Here is a 20,332-nt window from a genome sequence, read left to right as displayed (position 1 = left end):
CAGTGCCAGGAGTAAGCTCTGTCTGGGTATAATTGTTTCTATTTCTGTCTGTAGTCTTAAGTAATAAAAAGTTTGTGTGCAAGCATTACTCCAGTTTCATGGGGAGCCTTTGCCTGCATCTTTTCACGAGAAGGAATAGTTTAATTGTAAATGCAAGCAAGAGCCTTATTTAGATGGTTGGTTTATTTCTAAGGAAGCACCAGAAGGAGGCAAAGAACAAGCCCAATGCTTGGATAAGACCCAAAACTAATGTTACTGGAATTCTCAGCGTGGTTTCGACTCTCAAGTGTACTGTTTTTTTGGTTTTTTTTTTACACAACACAGAGAACACTGCATGAATGTAATGGCTTTGAAGATGTTTTCAAAGACGGCTCATCGATCTGTGTGTTTCCTCCTAATTTTCTGAGGAATTTCTAATGAGAGATATTGATGTGAACCATATCTTAAGACACTGAGATGACAGAACAGGAGTGAGTTTCAGTCAGTTTAACGTGAAACGGCACAGGGAAGAAAGGTGAGCGTAAACTCTGGGATTCTCTCCTGCTGTCGAGGAGAGGTGAAGCGGCCTCCAATGAGGATTTGAAGGAAACCCCCGCTTGTTTCCAAACTTGTTAAACACAGAGATGGTGTTAACATGCTTTGTTCCAGCACGACTGCACAACCCCCACCTACACACACACACACACACACACACACACACACACACACACACACACACACACACACACACACACACACACACACACACACACACACACACACACCCCTCCTCCACTGCCATACCCAAACACTCCCCCTTTCGAAGTTGAGTAAACCTGCAGAGTAGCGGCTGAGGGAGCTTGGCCCTGATTTCAGTGCAGTGGAGGAGCCGGGGGGCCCAAGGGACACTCAGGTTACCAGCATCGAATCCTGCAGTATTAGCAGGGCACAGTGAAATAACAGCCTGCCATCTGGAACCTATGTTAAAGCCATCCTAGCCTTGCAGCGTTCAATCACACTGACCTCAATTAAGTGTTATTTGTTCAGTATTTTTATTCACTTCTTCCTTTGCCTCCAGATCTCTCTGTCTCATGTTGTAATGTATGCCCTAACACGCTATGTCAGATCCAGAGCAATGGCTAGTGTTTAGGTTTTCTTACCAGGTCTTCTGCTCTGTGCTTCCTCCATTAAACTTTAAGCAAGTCCACCTCATAAGAGGTTTCAGGAGAGAGCACCTTAAGTGCAGGGGGATAAAGCGTGTCTTTGTGCTGGAGAGATGCTGCGTGGTATGCCGGGTTAAGAGTGGGTGTTTTTTGGTGAGGCTTCGTGCTCATGGCTCAATGTGGTCTTTATGACCCCACTTCAGCAGGAGACAATGAGCGCACGAGAGCAGGTTTCCTCTTCTGAACCTTGATGCTCGACATCTTCTTTAGCCATAAAGGAAAAAAATGTATTCATCGTTAGTGTGCTAAGAGAACGCTGAAATGAATATGTAGAACTGGCAAATATCTTGGTAGATTTTGACTTAGTTTACATCTCTCCTGTCCTTCATTGGTATTTTTTTTTTAAGCAGTCATGATCTTTTTTCCCTTTTCAGGTTGCATTGTATTCACTTTTTCCTGTTGTATTTACTTGAGACTTGGTTTACAAGAATCAAATATGATTGGTTTGGATTTAATTTGAAAATGTTGCTCACTGATCAAATGCAAAACATAATTTAGAATGCATTCATAATTTGTATTTCAAGGAAAAGCCATCGGACGACTTTTATTTTATATATTTAATTGGTATTTGTCTGTTATTTAATCATGCTTCATTTGGTTTTTCTACTCTTGATTAGTTGTTTAAAACAGTATTGTGGATTTGATGATCAATCTTTTTTATTCTTTTTTTTTTAATGTGAACTGTATTTTTGTTTTGAAACATTGCTAGAGACTCGGTCCCAGTGGCTGCATTAAGCCTGGAGTTATTACACTTTCAAACAAGTCAATTTTAATGGTACATTCTTCCTACTTAACTCCTCACAAATTGGTTGTGGTCTTGAGTGGCAGTCTTCTTTCATTAATGGCTGGATTCCTTACAAGCCAGTTCAAGGATTGCAGCATTTTAAGAGACATGCCCACAGGAATGCTTCTGTTCATGAATGTAATGTCATACATCCTGAAAAAAAACAGAGGAGGAACTGACATGGCTTGTATTTCTATGTTAATTCAGTAGGATTTTACTTTCCCACCATATTTTCATCTAGTTGAGTCAGAAGACAGGCTGGGACAAAGAAAAAGCAATGAGAAGATAATTAGGACAAACTATGCGTTACTTAAAGTGGAAACAGACAACTTCCTTCCCTCTAGCGTACCCAAGTGGTATAACTGTCGGTGCCACTTTTCCTCAGGGTCACAACTACCAACAATAATTCAAACAATTAGTTTTACGGAAATAAAATAAATACATTATAAGAATAGAAAATCATTCACCATGGTGCATTCTTAAATTCAGAGAGAACAGAACGGCAGCCTTGGCTGGCTGGTGACTGATCTCCCTCATTTTGTGTATGAACAATGCAGAAACCACCAACATTATTCATAACTTTTCAGTAAGGTTTTATCATTCAGATTTCATAGTTGTATGCTTTTCAGGTTTCATGCTTTCTTACTTATAAAAATTTCATAGTGGCTCCAGAGGTCTAGTTTCTTCTTTATTCAGGAACAATATGCAGAGAACAATGAAGCTTGGGGGAAGAGATGTTGCTGCTATTGTAATCGCAGGGAGATAGAGTAGAAGGGTTGTGTAGTCCAAACCCATTTCAGCCTGTGAGGAAATATGCATTGTTAACCTGATGTAGTCTTACATGCTATACGGCCTTTATTTTATTCATTTTTTTTTTTCCCCCGCAAAGAATGAATGTCAACTTGAAGAGTGTCTATCACATCTCAGCTAAAGCCAAGAGAATGGAGAGAATTCATGAGCCCCTCTCTTATCTGTATTTGCCTTTTGTGATGAGTGAGCGCTGGTCAAAAATTGCCTGGTGCTGTGTGCCACACTGTCAGCGTGTCACAGCGCTGGTCGGGTGCCAGAGATGCCAAGAAGATACAGGCTGCACGACTGGCATTTTGAATTCTCTACTAAATATCCCCTGCTATCAGTGACAGGCATCAACAGGGGAGTATGCCTTTAATGGCCGTAGAGACACATCTCAGAGGAATTCCCAAACAGGTGACACGGGGAGGGCTGCGGGTGGCTTCTGAGCATGTCGTTCTGTAGTATTTTCTGTCTGAAACACAGAACGACATTACTACTCCAGCATAAATGATGTGTTAAAAAAGCATTCCTTTACCATCTATCCTAAAAAAGACATAGTAGTAGTAGTAGTAGTACCAGCAGCCTTCCCAATAATTTATCAGATGGAAGAGCAGCTGTTGTTAGCATAGACCAAACAAGTATTTCAGCTCTGAAAGCAGTTTACCCCTGTATCCATTTGGTTAATAGATCCATTAAGCTGCATGGCGTGAGTGGAGTGCGGCTGCTGTGTGGAGCGCAGGATGACGTGTTAATTCTGGGTAATTTATTACCCTGGGTGTCGCTGGGCAAGGAGCTCCTGACAGATCCTGTCTCACTGGGACCGTCCTCAGCCAGGCTTCCATGGGCATCGCCAGTGACTCCAGCGTGCGGTGCTCACATCCGCTGATGCAAGTATGATGTAAAACCCTTACTGCAGGAAAACAACAGTGAGTAGAGGATGCACATAGTGTGGCATTATATCAGACTGGCAGTCTTTGAAGGTAGGAGGCTAAAAGCACACCTGTAGAGAGGGAGATGGTAATCAAATTTCCCCCCCAGTGTTATGGGCACTTGCTGGCTCTCATATGGTTTTTATTTATGGAAGTATCCTTTTCTGTCTAGGGCCGGGCCCTGATTAGATCACGGATGCTGATTGTGGCCTAGAGCTGTGGTGATCAATCCTAATTTACTTGGAGAATTAAATTTATATATAGGAGGATGCAGTGCCCTGCCCTGATAGATGAAAGGGCATTTCCCTCTTATGCATCAACAATCAAGATGACAGGAAAAAAAAAAACGAGACAACACATATCTTTGATTCTGTTTAGTTGTTTTTTCATAGCACGCAACATGAAGCTTTCACCAGGGAATAAAAGCTGCATTAAAGGCTGGTAGTAGATCAACAGAAAAAAAATAAATAAATAAATTGCACTGACGCTAGTGCATACGGGTTTTTACAAGCCTCAGCACTGTCTAATGTTCAGCCATTGGGATCAGAGAGTGCAGACCTCCGGTGCCTTAGAGGCAGAGGACGGGGATTGTGCAGGTCAACACAGCGGTGCCAAGCTACCCGTCAGCCATTTCATGTCATAATCAGTTAGGGGCAGATCAGCATACACCAACTCTCAGTGCCCTAGGAAAATCCTCTCAGGATTCTTGTCTACACTGTAGCACGAAGAAGGATGGCATAAAGAATTTGCCTATGAAAGAGATTTTTTTTGTTTTTTTTTTTTGTAATGTGATTTTGTGATGCTCTGTTTTCAGCTGTGGAAAACAAGCTCTGTGTGTTTACAGTCGGCCACTGCAGCAGCCACGCCTTCTAGACATAGCATCTTTACAGCCAGTGCTGTCATCCAGGCGATGATGAAGCTTCAGAGTGATTAGCCCCACCCAGAGGCTGCTGAGATGGGAGATGTGGGAGGTGTGTGGTTGTCAAAGCAGGGCTTGCAGAGATGACTCAGTTAGGCACTTAGAGTAAGATCATTACCATGCAGGAACCCTTCGCCTGGCTTTGCTGTGTGTGCTGATTTTTTACTGTTGATATTGAGCAGCCGCTGGTTTTATTGTCTCTCACAGCAGAGTTGTGCTTGCTGCTTGTTGTGCATCAGGTTAGCATATGGTTTTCATGTTCATATCGTCCTAAACTAATTAATTTTGCATTGCCCAGCCCACAATAGATCCATATTATTTTTGGCGTGAGGAAACCTAATTAGTTTATGTAAGTATTTGATGCTTTGGCTGAAGTTTTAAATTCCAGTATCATTAAAATACTAGTACCTCGGCTTTGGGGTCACAGTTCAGTATGAGTTTGTCACTGCAAAAGGTTAGCTTTCTTTTAATGTATTTTTTTAAACTAACAGCAGTGCAAATTAGGGTTTGTTCTCCACTGAGAGTAGTTAGTACAGCCTGTATTGCGTTGAATGGCAAGAAGAATAATGCTGACCGCCATCCTTTTCCAATCCACCACTGGCTCCCCGTCGCTGGTAGAAGTTCGCTAGGAACCCAGTTTATTATGTCATGGTGTCTTCTTGTTTTGATTTTGTGGTTTAATAGCCGTTAAAATGATTTGGAAGAAGACATGTACCACTGAACTTGTAATATTGTGCCATTTCCTGCATCTAAGTTCAAACAATATGACTTGGATGGACAGCAGAAAAAAATAATGCCATTCTCTTACGGGTTAGGTTAGAAATTACATTTCATTGTAAACTCAATAGCTAGATACTATATGGTGAGATGTATACAGAATCACCAAGTGTCTCAGGAAGATCCAGCAGTATATAAGAATATAAAAGGTTAGATAAAATGACGAGTTCTCTGCTGAGGTAGTAACTCCTGCTGGTGACAGTGGTGATCCTGCAGGTGATCGGAGGACCTCGCTAATGCTGTGATCTTTCCAGTGCACTTCCTTATTCTGAGCATCCATGAGTTACATAAAATGAGGAAATATCAGCACCCCCATTGTGAGGGGATTGTAATTGGTCTCCAGCAGTATGACAGCACTTTCTCACAGTCTATTTGAGGCAAGTTCTTTCACTCAGGCTGCTTCTTTAAAGCAAGGCAGTGGCCATTTATGACCCTTTCGAAGAGGGGGATTTCAAGCCAGGCGGCTTACTGGTGGGATCCATAAGTCCTTTAGAGCGGTCATACTTTGAAGAAAAGATTGTATTAGGGGATCTCATGACAAGTGGACATTCATATCCAATATGATGTGCTGTATGCTGTGTACTGTGAATACAGACCTCATCTGAAGTCATTTCTTTCTGGCCTACAGAAATGGAAGTGATTTACATGGTTATTTGCATATTGGCCAGGAAAGAGAAATTCAAACACAAGTGGTCACTTGAGACACATTTGAGACAAATTCTGGTGCTGTGAGTCAGCTGAAATCCGGCTCAACTCAGTCTAGACACAGTCGAGATTTAATGTACGGTTTGGTGAATCTTCATCTACTGCTTTCGCCAACTTTGATGCATATTTTCCAAATGTGCTAGACATTGTTTGGCAACCATCTCTATTTGGATAAGTCCATGATGTATGTCTGTGTACCTTTGAACAGATGTGTGTTTACAAAATGTGATTTTTTTTTTTTATTTTTTATTTTTTAACAGAATTAGCTGAATTTTACACTCACATCACCGTGTTACTCTGCTGAACATAATTCATGCACTGTGTTTGGATCCAGTAAGCTGCAGGATCATAAGTGGCATTAAGGTGTGATAACATCAGTGATTCATTTAGTAAATGTTGTGCTTTCTAAGAAACTGCACACATTTGATGTTACTACATGAATACGATGTCAATAGCATGGAAGTAACCTGCTTTCATTTCTGTACCTTTAGTACTCTTCGGAGTCCTTTAAATTACCTATGCAGCCTACTCTCATGGTTGAATGGAAAACTATTTAAGTGCTGGGGAAAAAAAAACAATAAGCATTAGCTTTTACCTCATTTTGTATCCAGTTAAGTGGTGACATTAATTGCACAAAAACTTGTGAGGCCAATACGAAACAGGTCTTTACAGTAGCACTAGTTCTTTTATAATTAGACAAAGACAAACTGCATTTGATAAATCTGTTGGTATATTAAGCACGACAAAGGTAGAGGACTTTTTTGTAGATGTTAAGCCAAATGGAAGTGACTTATTAAATTAAGATACTATGAGCTTCAAAGACCTAGGAATCACAGTTGGGTGGATTTTTGGGGGGATTTGTAGGAGAAGTATTTGTTGAAAATTATCTTAAAACTGAAACGTTGCTGTTAGTGAAGCGTAATTATGAGTCTAATGAGAGATGAGGACAGCAGGGCAGACATTGGCCATTGTTTATTCCTTCCATGCCTTTTAAAGTCTCAAAAGTCAACTTTACAAGGGAGCAAGTGTAGAGCTGTTGGAATGGTCGAGGTCGTGCTTGTGCATGCAGAGCAGAAATGCTTTCTTGCGAGAATTATTTCCGCTCGCAGATACTGATCTGTGTGCGTGAATCACATATACATGCCTGTTTTTCTTATGCGGTTTTAGAGACCAATTAAAAGCCATCGATGAGCTCCATTTCTATCTCTATCTCTTACTCAGACGTTTGCCCCTTTGACGGTGCAGCCCGAAGCCTGCGGATACAGATTTGGCCATTGATTACCATGACAACGTTAGCAGCTTCAAACAGTGGGTCAGCCCTAATAATGCGAAACCAAAAGTGTACAAACAGGTTTGATTACAGTAAGACAGTAATGTACATTTGACCAAATCCAAAATGTAATTGTTCTCAAGTTCAGTTCCTAAGTTGATCTACGATCGAACTGCAAGTTTGCTGAGAATTGACAGGAACTGGGAGCATAAAGATCAACACTGAGTGTTAATTAATTGTATCTACTAAACTGTGTTCAGATGTAAAAGGAATATATTTAGAAACGGACCTCCAATAAGCTGAAAGAATACTGCAGGAGTCTCTGGTCAAACTGTTGGTAGAAGACATCCAGGCATGCTACTGCAGCTGATCTTGGAGCAGAAATCAACATGCAGAATGTGAAAGAGTGGGAATCAAATCTACATGCTGTCATGGCGTTGACTCTTAATAATGATTACCTTTCCTTACCTGCATCACTTCAAATTTTAGGGTTATATCCCCCCAAAAAGTTTTGCACCTATCTTTGGTTTTTACTTGTGATAAACACAGTTTTGTTTTATCAAGTGTCTGAGTTATGTTTTAGTCTGTGCAAAATCTGGAATTAGTTTGTTTGTTGACTTTTCTCTTTTGATAGTTTTCAAAGGGACCATGTGTTATGTAGAAAGCAGTTCTAATTTAAAGTGTTGACAGCAAGTTTGCAGGTTTCTGTTAATTTCTTTTCGTGTAATGTTCCAATGCTGTGAGCGCCAGAATGAAATTCCATTCACCTCAGTTATGTTAGGGTCAGTGTTTGAAATCTCAATGCAGAAAGCTCGACACTTGGAATGTGAAACAGGACACAATTTACATGCAGTCGGAAAATGTGTTTTTGCAATTCCGAGCCAATCCTTAAGGCGAGGGACCGGCATGTAAAACATTTTTGTCCAGAGCATCATTTATTTGCAGCATTTCGGTCCATTAGTGCTTCCTCAGGCTACAGCTGCAAACCTCAAACATTTGTAACAGTGAGTTTGACAGTGGCAAGTTTACAGTAAGTTGATTATTGCTTAGCTGGTAATAAGTTTGTTTTCACTGCAGGCCAAACTATAGATCACACTCAGGTCGAGCTTTCAGGGTAATGAGCGTTAATCGTGGACTAATGAGAGACAGGTCACCACCAGTGTGACCTCTGCACTCACCAGCGATGCTTGGGAACAGAAGCACTTCAGCCTGGTGAAGAGGTCCTCGTTTAAACCTGTGAGAATTTCACATTTATGTGTTGTCTCAGTTTTCCCTTGGAACGCTATAGAACCTCAGGAGTCCAGATTACTTATTTCTTTTCATTCCGTTTAGGATAATTAACTTTGAATCATCATTCACATGCTTGCCTTGAGCAACACCTCTACTGCCGTGGCAAACCAGCAAAACACACAAATGTATGTATTTTTTGTGGTTCAGCAGCAGTATTGATAATGGATAAGTGAACATTTTGGCCCACTAACATTCTGCTGTATTTTGGCCAAGGTCAGGGGCGTACATCAATGTAGAAAGTGATTGTAAATAGAGTGCTTCTCTCAGTTATTTACAAGGCGGGTTTAAAGGCATTATTCCATTCCTGCTCGCTCTGTCAGGGCTGAACCTTGAATTGCTTGGAGTGATTAGTAGCAGGGAGCGTGCTGCAGCAGCTGCTGTCCCAGGCTACTTTTGTTTATGTTAAAGCTTTTACGCATTCTGTTTCATTCGCTGGCGGGGCTCGCTTTTGATCCCGGAAGGAGGCGGCTGCTGAGATGCCCCCCCCCCCCCCCTCCAAACACCATGCCCCCTCCCCAGCCTGCATTAGCACTACAGAATTCAGGTCTGTTTGGCAAACCATTCAGCCCACACCACCCCATCCACCCAAGTCTTTTTTTCCTCTATTGAAAGCACACCTTTCTTTTGACTGGGGAGGGTTTTCTATAGAGCCATGGCATGTGAAAGATTTCCAGAATAGAAGTAAGTGGTGCCTGGATGGAGCTTTCCTTGCTCTCAATGGACCTTGTAGACAATGTTCTTGTTATCTGCCCAAATTTCCTCTCTGTTGCTCTACAGGCTGCTTTTGTGTGTATATGTTTGTCCGCAGTGTTGTAGCTAACTGTCACTAATCCGTTGAGTACGTGATCAGGATAGATAATAAACAAAATGCACCAAAAATGTATTTAAAACATTTTATTTTTGTCACTTGATGTATTTTGTAGAATATATATTTGAAATAATTGTTAAAGATGTTTGTAATAAAAGTTCTTTTGTGCCTAAATGCTACATTTTGATTTCGGTTGACAGTCAACAATAAGCACATAATAGTCAAACACTGACTGTGAAATGCATATTAACATTGATCATACATCAAAATGTTAGTTGGGTCTCCCTGAATTGAAAAGCAATTGTCCTCCAAAACCTCTGTAGCTTATGCTCTGCGTATCAACAGCCATTTGTCTAAAAAAATGTCATCACTAATCAGGAACACATTATGTCTCAATCTTAGTGATAGTAATTAGTAATAATAGTAAGTAATTAAGTGATTTCACAGACAAGTAATCTGTAATCATCCTACATTATACTCCAAGGGATTTGTCAAACGTCGTTCATGTGTGTTACTTTGTCTGTTTTCTGTGTTTCACCAAAATGTTCGTTAGTATTTAGTCTCGGATTCTGCATGGAAAATCTACGACATGTAAAGAGCAGCAAGCGGTTAATTATCATGGAAAACAGGGTTGTGTGCAGAGTGAAGGCTAGATTTATATGCAGCAGCACTGAATAGCAATTCTCAGCACACTGCTAATTGTTTGATGGATAGTACAGAGCCATTTGCATTTATATTGTACCCCAAACACCTCCCACGTATTTAGATCCCATATTTAACCAACTCCTGACACTGGAGCAATAGTCACAACGATCTGCCCAGCAAAAACCTCAACTAGTGTTTTAACAGGGGCTTCTGTAATTGGTTATTCACACTGCGGGTGGTTTGTTTTATGGGTTGGTTCGACAGGTTTTGTGTGAAGGCTAGCATCGCATCGAGGAACTCCTCTGAAGCTGCAAGACTTCACCATGCTCACATTTTTAGTTTAGTTTACATCAACCCCGGCAATGAACATGTCTTTCATTGCAAGTTGAATTCATTTGATCTTTTCAATTTTGGTCAAACATAACAGTTTAAAGTTGCTACCTTGGCCTCTGGGAGCATGTTTTTTCCCCCAGCACTTTCTGATATTTTATTGAGTTAATGTGGAGTGAATAAAAAAAGAATGGTATTGAAAAAAAAATCAGAAATAGTGCCATGAGTTGAAAATAACCAGAACCCTTAAAAAGATAGACATAGCTGGCTAGAATAAATGTTTTTAAAAAAAAATCCTCCAGATGTCTAATGTGATTGCTTACCTTTTGACAATGGTAGCATTTCACGCATAGCTTCTGATTTCTGACCAAAATATTAGAATGATTTTAATCTTAGGCGATGAAATCATACACACAGCTGTTAATATCAGAAAGACGTTGCGCCTCTGCTGCTGATCATTTGCAATGAACATGTCTAGAGGACATATTCTGAACATGTATTGGCCAATCATAATTTGTTCTGTGCACCACAGAAGTACAGAATAGTTCAGATGATAACTTATGCAATTGCCAACCTCCATGTTTTTTTGTTGGTCACACAATGAACAACAAAATTCGAGTCTGTACTCACTCCCTCCACATATACACTTCACACATGCAACACGCATCAAATGCAACGTCACTGTATCTGATAGACTGTTGACATACACAGGTCATTGCTCATCGCTCCCTGCAACATCATAACGACATTATTACTCCTCTTCCAACTGCTATACATTTGCTTAACACCCACAGACGCACCTGACGAGCCTGGCCAATTCTAGACAATGCAATTGAAAAATGTAGAGTGTGCAATTGTTTCAACGGGGAAAAACAGACCATCCAACATTTCTATTGTCTGTCCAGAGAGACCTCAATTGATTTTGGATCATTGCATAGATATGCAGTTAGCTTCTTTCTGGCAATGCTCCGGCACTGCAGCTCAAGCCTTAGAGGGACTTTGTCTTTGAAATAAAAGCAGGTGATTGTTATCTCTGTTTAAGAGATTTCAATCCATGGCAGTCATTTTTCACTGGTCTTTGTAAATAACTTTCTGACTGAGTCTTTTTGAATGTACCCTCATTTACCCTCTCCTTCATTGTTTCAAGATTCTACTCTCTAGTCCCCTGTGTCTTACCATGAGATGATGATGATAATATTTAAAAAGTAGCCGTTTGATTGCTTCTCGCCTCTGTTTCTTTTTGGGTCCAAGTGTTGAGACATCTTTGTTAAATTCAACCTTCTGTTTATTATCTTCACGTACCAGTACGCTAAAACAATAAAACTGTGGCTTTTTCTTTGTTTTGGCTCCTTCTACCAGGATTTAGATGTAGACAGATGAACAAGAACAACAGCTTTTCTCTCTGGCGCTGAAACACCATGATAATGCCAGATGTAGCCTATTTACGAAGAAGAACGCTGTTTAGTTTTACAACATGTTTTGTGTGAAAATTCTGACAGCTGCAGTCAAGGCGGATACATTTTCCAGGGCCTACATTTGCATCCCGTATCATCTGTCATCATGTATGGCCTGTTGCTTCTTTCAAAAACTCCTCTGGGTTTCCCATGGCCTCAAAGGTACATCTCATTGCATACCAGCCGATTAATAATGAGGAGCGAAGGCTGTACAGAAGAGTGATGGCTGAAGCATTGAGCCCGGCTCTTTGGAAACAAAAACAATGCACTTTGCAGAACATTCTTGAAACTTTGGAAAGCTGCTCTCTTACATTTGCATAGTATCAAGGATCTTGAGCAAAAAGGTAAAAATTAGCAACCCATACAAGCTGCATCTGAAATCTTGGGAGCAGCTGAAGTGCTCTTGCCGTTTCAGAGTGGGAGCGTTTTCTTCCCCCCCATGTGGCGGAGGTCCTGGTATTGAGGCCCCAAGTCATTAATCACTAGGATCTTTTCAGCTGTCAATACAAACAAAAAGAAACCCCCAAACCCAACAATGACGTCTTCAAGGAAAGTTTTTTTTTTTTTTTTTTTTCTGAATCAAGGGCAAACATAGTTCAGGAAGGATTATTGTTTACTGTTCTGTCCAGCACAAATCTCATTCAGTGTTCAAAAAGGGCTTATCTTGTGGAAAAATCCTTGTCTGAGCAACACATGCACATTGTCAGTAAAAACTCCCAGATTTGCCAGGAGTAGATTTTATCTCTTTACAAAGAGCTGTGCTCTCTAATGCAGTGACTTGCATCCTATTTTGGCTTATAGTAAAATATATTTTCAAGTGTGGGAGCAAGTAGCATAGAAGTAGAATCCTGCAGCGTGAATGTTAATCCTGCCGCATGAATGATCAGCAGGTTTTCAAATCATGATATGTAATTATGCATATATCATCAACATATTTGGAGGAAGCAAGAAAATATATTATATTGCTGCAATATCTTGCTCACTAATTGTCTGTTCGGTAATTGAGCCTTAAAGTAAACAGCGACCAAGCCTTTAATCAAGTTTGTATCCACATTGACATTTGTTAATCCAGCTCAATATCTTTAGACCAAGTGTCTGCTTCCAATGAGCTGTTTGCAAGACATCATCAATTTACTCCCATATATATATATATATATATATATATATATATATATATATATATATATATATATATATATATATATATATATATATATATATATATATTTATTTTATGTCCTTTATAATGTTATTCTAAAGTATTTTTTTTCTTTTTCTTGTTTTAGCCGTCTGGTTTACCTTTTTATATGAAAACACATAGCAAAACCAGAAATAATTATGTTGGAATATCTTAAAATAATTTTGAAGCAGGTTTCTTTATGTTGTCCTTCAAGGCAAGAAAATAAAACGCAGCACATAGCTTGATGCTAAAACTCCCTCTCTCTATTGATCTCATGCTCGGTGTGCGCCATATGACAGTTGGGGTTTTATGTTTCAGATTTTAATCATCTCTGCTGGTTCAGTGTAGTCCTAGATTTGTTTGGCTGCTCAGTTTTCAACCGGTGATGATTTGTAACTTATAAACAACACAATTCATGGAAGGACACCTGCCACTTTTACAGATGCCGGAGGCCCAGCGTTTCTATACAGCACATAAAATAGAATATTTGTGGGAGACTTGCACCGTAAACTTTATAGGTGCAAGATTTGTTGTGCTGTATTTTATTAAACCTAATCCTGCTGGTTCTTCATGCTCTCCCTGTGTGTGCTGAGCCATGAATACCTTACTGTTTGGAAACATGCATTTGCATTTTATTTATTTCCACAGTTGCTTGGTTGTGTGTGTGTGAGTGGATAGATTCAGTGATTTCTCCTTTCAAATGATCAATGATGTTGCTATAAACTTGTCAAAAAGTCTTAAGATAACAGTTAAACATGGTTGAAAGTGATAATATGTTTTATTAGGAATGTGCCATATGGCTTTAAATGATATCACAGTCATTTTAGGCTATTTTAAAATAATCAATATGTCTTGATTTTTTAACATCTCTTTTTTTCTGTGTGTTTTACTTTCACAGAATCGCTCAGACTGAACTGGCGTTGTAATCCACATTTGATGTTGAAAATAGTGTGGAGGCAGCCATGGAAGTGAAGGAACGTAGACCTTACCGCTCACTCACTGCCCGGCAGGACACAGAGCGCCGTTATACCAGCTCCTCAGCAGATAGCGAGGATGGCAAACCCAACACCAAGTCCTACAGCTCCAGCGAAACACTCAAGGCCTTTGACCACGACTCCAGGATGGCCTACGGGAGCCGCGTCAAGGAAATGGTTCATCACGAAGTGGACGAGTTCGGCCGGCAAGGTGAGCCTCGACTGTCCAAATATTAGAACTACTCTAATATTATGCCATCTGAGGAGATTGTCATTGATATCACTATGGTTCATCTGTAAGTATATAAGCAGTGCATAATGACATGAAAACACTGGTTAAGTCAAGAGCACATTACCGCCTGGTCTCAATATATGCATCATTGCTTTTTAATGAGGAGTCCCTCAGTAATTCACACTCAGTCACTGTAGAGGTCACTCTGCATTGTTTGACTATTAAGAGGGGTGGCCAGGGTTTGGACTTACCGTGCTGGTGTTAAAAACTTCATGGAGGACAGGAATACCTTTACCTGCTCGCCCAGATATATTATTGATCATCAAAGTTCAAATCAGATGTGATGGCACTGTTGAGGTAGCCTTGAATCTGAGGCGTAGCTCTGACAGTTCACTAAAACATTTACATTTTTATTCATATAGACATGGGCTCTGTTTTCTGAGTGGTGCACTGAAGGAAAGAAACAACATTTGATTTATTTAGTATTTCATTTCCAGCTGTTTCAGAATCTAGTGAAATTCTCAAATCATTAAGGACTGATTTCCAAGTCCCCTGGCTTGCGGTGGTAATTCTAATTACCTTGGTAAAAAACTTGGAAGAGAAATAATTGATGCGATTGATTAATGATATGAAAATTGTGAATTCCTCATTTAAAAAGCAATCCTGCTTACACAAAAACTAATTTCAGCTCAAAATACTTGCATCTTCATGTAAAACCACCGCTATAGCTTGTCAAACATTTCCTTTTAAGCGATCGCTGCTCTTCTAAAAGGCGAGAATAATCCTGTCATCTTTCTCTGCACTCAATACAGTTTGTTATGTGAAGTGATTCAGCTTTGTATTTATTGGCTTTGCCGCAGGAGCAGACTTTTCCCTTCGAAACCTTGGCTTTGGTGAGGCGCTCCCATCCCACGTAGCCACGTACAGGACTGACATGGGGATGCCACACCGCGAATACTCAGTCAGTGTGGGCTCTGACGCAGACACAGAGACAGACGGCATCATGTCACCGGAGCATGCGGTCAGATTATGGGGCCGCAGCAACACCAAGTCAGGCCGCAGTTCGTGCCTCTCCAGCAGGGCAAACTCCAACCTAACCCTCACTGATACTGAACATGAGAACACAGAAAACGGTAGGCCACTTTTCTCTCATACTTATGAGGCAAGCTGTTTTTACACTGTGTCTCTTACATGTGGTTTTGATTCTGGTGTTGCAATGAAATAGGTGTGTATTTTTTTAAAGCATGTTCCTGTATGGTGACGCAGAATGACATGCTTTGTCTTTGCGACAACATTGAACATGGAACAGCGGTTAGACTGTTCTGCTCGGTACAGTCTAAGACTAATTGATGATTGTGTCTCTTTGGATTTATTGGATAGTTTTTGATGATGCTCAACCTGAGTCTTTAATACCACAAGATGAGTTGCATATTGTGTATTGTATAAATCTGTCTTGGTACACACTATTTCAGCCTGACCAGATTGACCTTTACATTTTTTATTAAGAACCTTAAGTATATGTTTGCATTTAAAAAAAAAAAAAAATTGGCTGAAGACCAATGAACTGATTAAGGATTTTACCTCTTGTAGAGAAAAATTAACAGCGTTCACAGTGTGCATAGTCAGACGTTTTGCATACCAGTACCTCTGCTGTTCATCCTTCCCGGATCACTTTACTCCTCGCTCTCCTCTTCGTGTTGCAGTGTGTGAATCATGTCTTGACTTTTATAGGAATTGGTCTGGCAGGTTTCTTGGTGAAATTAGTGCCAGGAAGTGGAAAGCCATATGTATCAAATTCATCTTTCTGTGCCTTGGTGTTTTCCCCCAAGGGACAGATGAGCCTGTGAGCTTGTTCAGAAGGTCACTTGAGCTCAGGGAATATGCAACTATGAGCCATGTCAAGTGCTGGAAAATGTCAGAAGATAATGGCAGTTCGGCTGAAGATACCCCTCATTCAAATGTGTAGATTAGTGTTCTGTACAGCCATGAGATTACAGACTTCTGTTTGGGAGCAGAAACGCCATTTGGATTCGCTGCTCAGTCCCCCCCGAACGCTTATTTGTCCAAAAACACATTTACAACTTAATACAACTTAAGTGTTTGCGTACAACATACACCAAGAGAAAAAGCTCTAGGTGTGAATGCAGTGCAGTGCGGAGGCAGTACCTGACAGACAGGTCTCTCTTACCCACACAGCCCTTTTGTGTCTACAATGCTTACTCCTCTCTGCGTTTGTTTACCCGAGTTGCAACCAAAATTGATTCTTTTCCATTTTCTGTTTTACACCAGGGTGTTATCTATGTGGTAAAATGTAAGTTCTGTTTCACATTATGCAAAGTTTAACACAAACCTAAATCATGCATATTAACTGGCAGATTTATGATACTGTTCCCAGGATCCTGCAGAGATAGAGGAACTCATCAAGGGCCTAGAGGCAAAATTCTAATTGCCCCTGCACAGCCTTGCAGAGAACCTTGTGAATAGTTTTGCATTTCAGAGTGTGTCACATTATGTATTAGCTTCTTATTATAACTGACAGAAATGACTCTTGGAAGTGGAATCCATTTGCCCGAATGACTCAGGGAGAGAACGTGGCATCCCTCTGCTTGATCATCTGAGATGCCAGGGGACTTGAATTTGGCTGTATTGTACATAATTAAAGAGAATCTCCTCGGAAGGCTGTTCGGGGGGTTGGTATGCTGGAATGTATTCAGAGCACCCGTAGCTGCAGCATCATCATGCTACATCTGTGAGACGCAATCGAGATTCTAAGTAGCTTTTTATTCAACGCAGCCAAGCAGAAAGAGCACTTGTATTCAGCGTTTAATTCAGTAATGTCTGATAACATACAATTTATATATGGCAAGTTAATTAAAATCCATCGAGCAGGCCTGCTTGTGTGTGCTTTAATCTCTTTAAATCAACAAACCATTTACTCTGCTTTAATGTATTCAAGCTGCTGGGCAGTTCTCCCCCTCTTCACATGTGACTTGCTTGACCCTGCATTTAATGCATGCAAATAAGCGATGGTGATTTTGGAGCAATTTTCTTGATGCTCAAGTGATTCCGAGGCATCCTGTACCTACTGTGAATAAGAACCATGGAAGAAAATGATGTGTTATTCTAATATTCATTCCAGTTGTGAAGATAAAATGAGTTGCTACTATGATTGTCATTATGACCTAGTATGTGACGGGTAGACGAGTACAACTGATTGAATGTTGGATTAGTAGTCAGGTCCAACAGAAGTTGTTATCCCATGTTTAAATGGCTTGCGACAAAGTACATGGCCTGTGCATGTGTTTGGGTTGGTTAGCGTTTGAAGTGCATTCATGCAATGTGTACAGGTATGCGTGTGTCTTCTACCCAGCATGCCTCTGGTCCCTAGGGAGCCCCTTGAGGACACTTCCAGCAGCCAGCGACTGCTGAGTCATTGCACATCCTACAGAGGCTGAACAGCGAGGAGGCCAGCCCAACCTGCTGGGTTTGGGAGAGGGCTGCTGTTTTTGGATTTTACCCTGTTACAGCTTATCCAGATGTGTTCTCTAATCCCAACTTTCCCCCACTGTCATAGGTGGACTATTACGTTTCTGTAACCATGAGAACCGGCAGCAGCCACAAAAGCCTGCTGAGAGACTGTTGTTATTCATGTGTTCCATAACCTGCGGAGAAAAATAATTCAGCCAAGGCCTACACAGTTCCTGTTGATAGAAAAAGGCTTGTGTGACTGACACTGGTATTTTTCTAAGGACAAAATGTAATTAGTTCCAGTAGGCGGTTAGTTGTGTACCGATTTGGCTTCCCCCTTCTCCATCCTCCTGGGAGATCTGTTCTATATTGATTAAGGATACAATACATATATGTGTGTGTGTATATATATATATACACTCCAGCTTTGATCTCGCACTGAAGTCAGATTTACCGGTGCAGTTTGCCTCTCCGCAGCGTAGTATCATTCTGAGCACTGTTTTATCTGAATATAGTTTTTTTTTAATTAAGGGTTTTTTTTTTCAAGTGTTGGACTCGTCTTTGTGATATTTAGTTTTTGGAGTTAGATTATCTTTAAAATATTACTAATTACTAAAATCTTGAGAGCTGTAGGCTTTGCTTCAAGGCAAAGCCTCTTAGAATGCATCTGAAATCTTCTTGCGAACGTCCCTCAATAACCTCCCAGCTGAATTTAGATTTTCTGCAGCACACAAGCAACTAGTGGAGATTTCTGTTGAGATCTCCACACACTTCTGAAATCGCAAAATGAACCCTGATTTTTATCAAATTCATTTGATCTTTATTAGATTCGACTATTGATCATGTTCTAGCGCCAACTAAATTATTCTCCAGCACTGACTTTGGTAGAGATAATACTGCTCCTAATAACACTACTAGTACTACTTCTTTGATTATTAGTAGTGCTCTGTGTGTGTGTGTGTTTGTATGTACATATTTTTTTCATAAGATTCATGAATACACTTTCATTAGTACATGATATTTCATTACCTTAGAACGAGCTGATCTACAAAGGAAGCACTTCCTTCTCCACACAGTCCGCCTTGTTGCACCACTGTGTTTTTGCAGTGGCCCTGAATGGACAAACCAAACACTTGCTGACACTGCAGTCTGCAACCACACAGCTAGGTGCTATTAAATCCTTTGGATGAGCTGAACAGTGGGTTTATGATAATGTGATAGAAACTGCATTAAAGTAGACTGGATGTAATGAACAGATAAATGACAATATCTAATCTGACTTTTGATTTTTGATAATTTGATTTGAAGAGTGCTCAATGTGACATTATGGTTTTTATCAAAAAAATATATTTTTCATAATCCTGCAGTAGTCTTCTTGATTATGTTATGGTTAGCTATTCAGTTTTTTCCTTTCTTTCCTTCCTCTTTTTCCTTTCCTTTCCTGTCTTGCATTTCACATAGCCATGTCTTTATCACACCAAGCAAGTATGGGAACAGCACACTTTTTAGGCTCCACCACTGACTAATGATTCAAAGTTGCAAAAAAGAAAAAAAAAAAAAAGCCACTTGAAGATGAATGACGGTCGGGTTTCTTAATTCAATTCTGCCTTTTGTTCTGCATGATTAAATACGAGTCATCAATCAGCATTTTTACCTTCAAAGAACAGAGCGGCTAATGTGCTGATGTGATCATGCTTTTAGCTGGGGTAGGGCTAATATTTATTGATGTTGAGCTGTCAGACGAAAAAGTGGCCGGTCTTTTCATGTGGATTTTACCATGCGCAGCCTATTTTCTGTGCTTTCAGACAGATTTCCTCACAGCTGTTGGAATACAATGTTTTTCTGCCTATACTGCTGCTGATGACCTTAAAGTTCATATCAAGTGCGTTTCTGTTATTCAGGTTATATTATGTTATTGAAGCCGGTCTGCTTTGCACATAGTTGCACAAATCCTAGAATTACTATTAATTGTTATGAATAAATACTTGTACTTGTAACTTCTTCCTCTTCCATTCTTAGTCGTAACATCTACTACTAAAAAGCACTAGAAGTTAAAAAGGGAAAATTTAAACATTGATAAGAATTAGAATAGCTTTTATTGAGTTATGAAATGGACTATGAAAAAAATTTCTCACGGTAAAGTGCCAACTCCACAGTGATGGTGATTCATTCCCCTGCCACCTCTATCAGATACTTGTTGGAAGGTTCAAGACTCTGAAGAAACTTTGAACTGTTGAAAGATTGAGGTTAAGAGCTCCAGGGTGGTGCTCAGTTGCTGAATCTTTGAACGTAACATGACTGTCTATGAGGGACAGGTGTTCCTCGTGGAAACATGTCACCGCCCTAAAAGACTGATGGGCTTTGAAAAGCAAATCTCTCGCAGATTTGAACTTGAGCGGGGAGTACAACAGCCTGTCCCCTAACCATGTTGATAGTGAGTGAAAGAACACTTATTCTGTTCTTTTCACTCATGTTATTCTAGGCCCAAGTCACATTTCCCCTTGCATACAAAAGCACCCACTGGGTGATAGTTGTGTGTGTTACAAGGCGTTTAGTTCTGATAATGGTCCATT

The 20,332-nt window shown here is 40.2% G+C and overlaps 1 protein-coding gene across 4 annotated transcripts in view; it reads left to right on the top strand.

Annotated features, from left to right (window-relative positions):
• Nucleotides 1-20,332, top strand: part of tenm4 (teneurin transmembrane protein 4) — a 205,519-nt gene that overhangs the window by 71,899 nt on the left and 113,288 nt on the right. For all 4 annotated transcript variants that reach the window (XM_037073890.1, XM_037073918.1, XM_037073908.1 and 1 more), the window contains 2 exons: nt 13,984-14,270; nt 15,152-15,424. In XM_037073890.1, the coding sequence (XP_036929785.1) occupies nt 14,048-14,270; nt 15,152-15,424 (496 nt within the window). In that variant the 5' untranslated portion in view covers nt 13,984-14,047. The remainder of the gene's footprint in view (nt 1-13,983; nt 14,271-15,151; nt 15,425-20,332) is intronic.

This window comes from Acanthopagrus latus, chromosome 2, assembly GCF_904848185.1.
Source record: "Acanthopagrus latus isolate v.2019 chromosome 2, fAcaLat1.1, whole genome shotgun sequence".
NCBI classification, from domain to species: domain Eukaryota; kingdom Metazoa; phylum Chordata; class Actinopteri; order Spariformes; family Sparidae; genus Acanthopagrus; species Acanthopagrus latus.
This window is presented reverse-complemented; position numbering and strand designations above follow the sequence as displayed.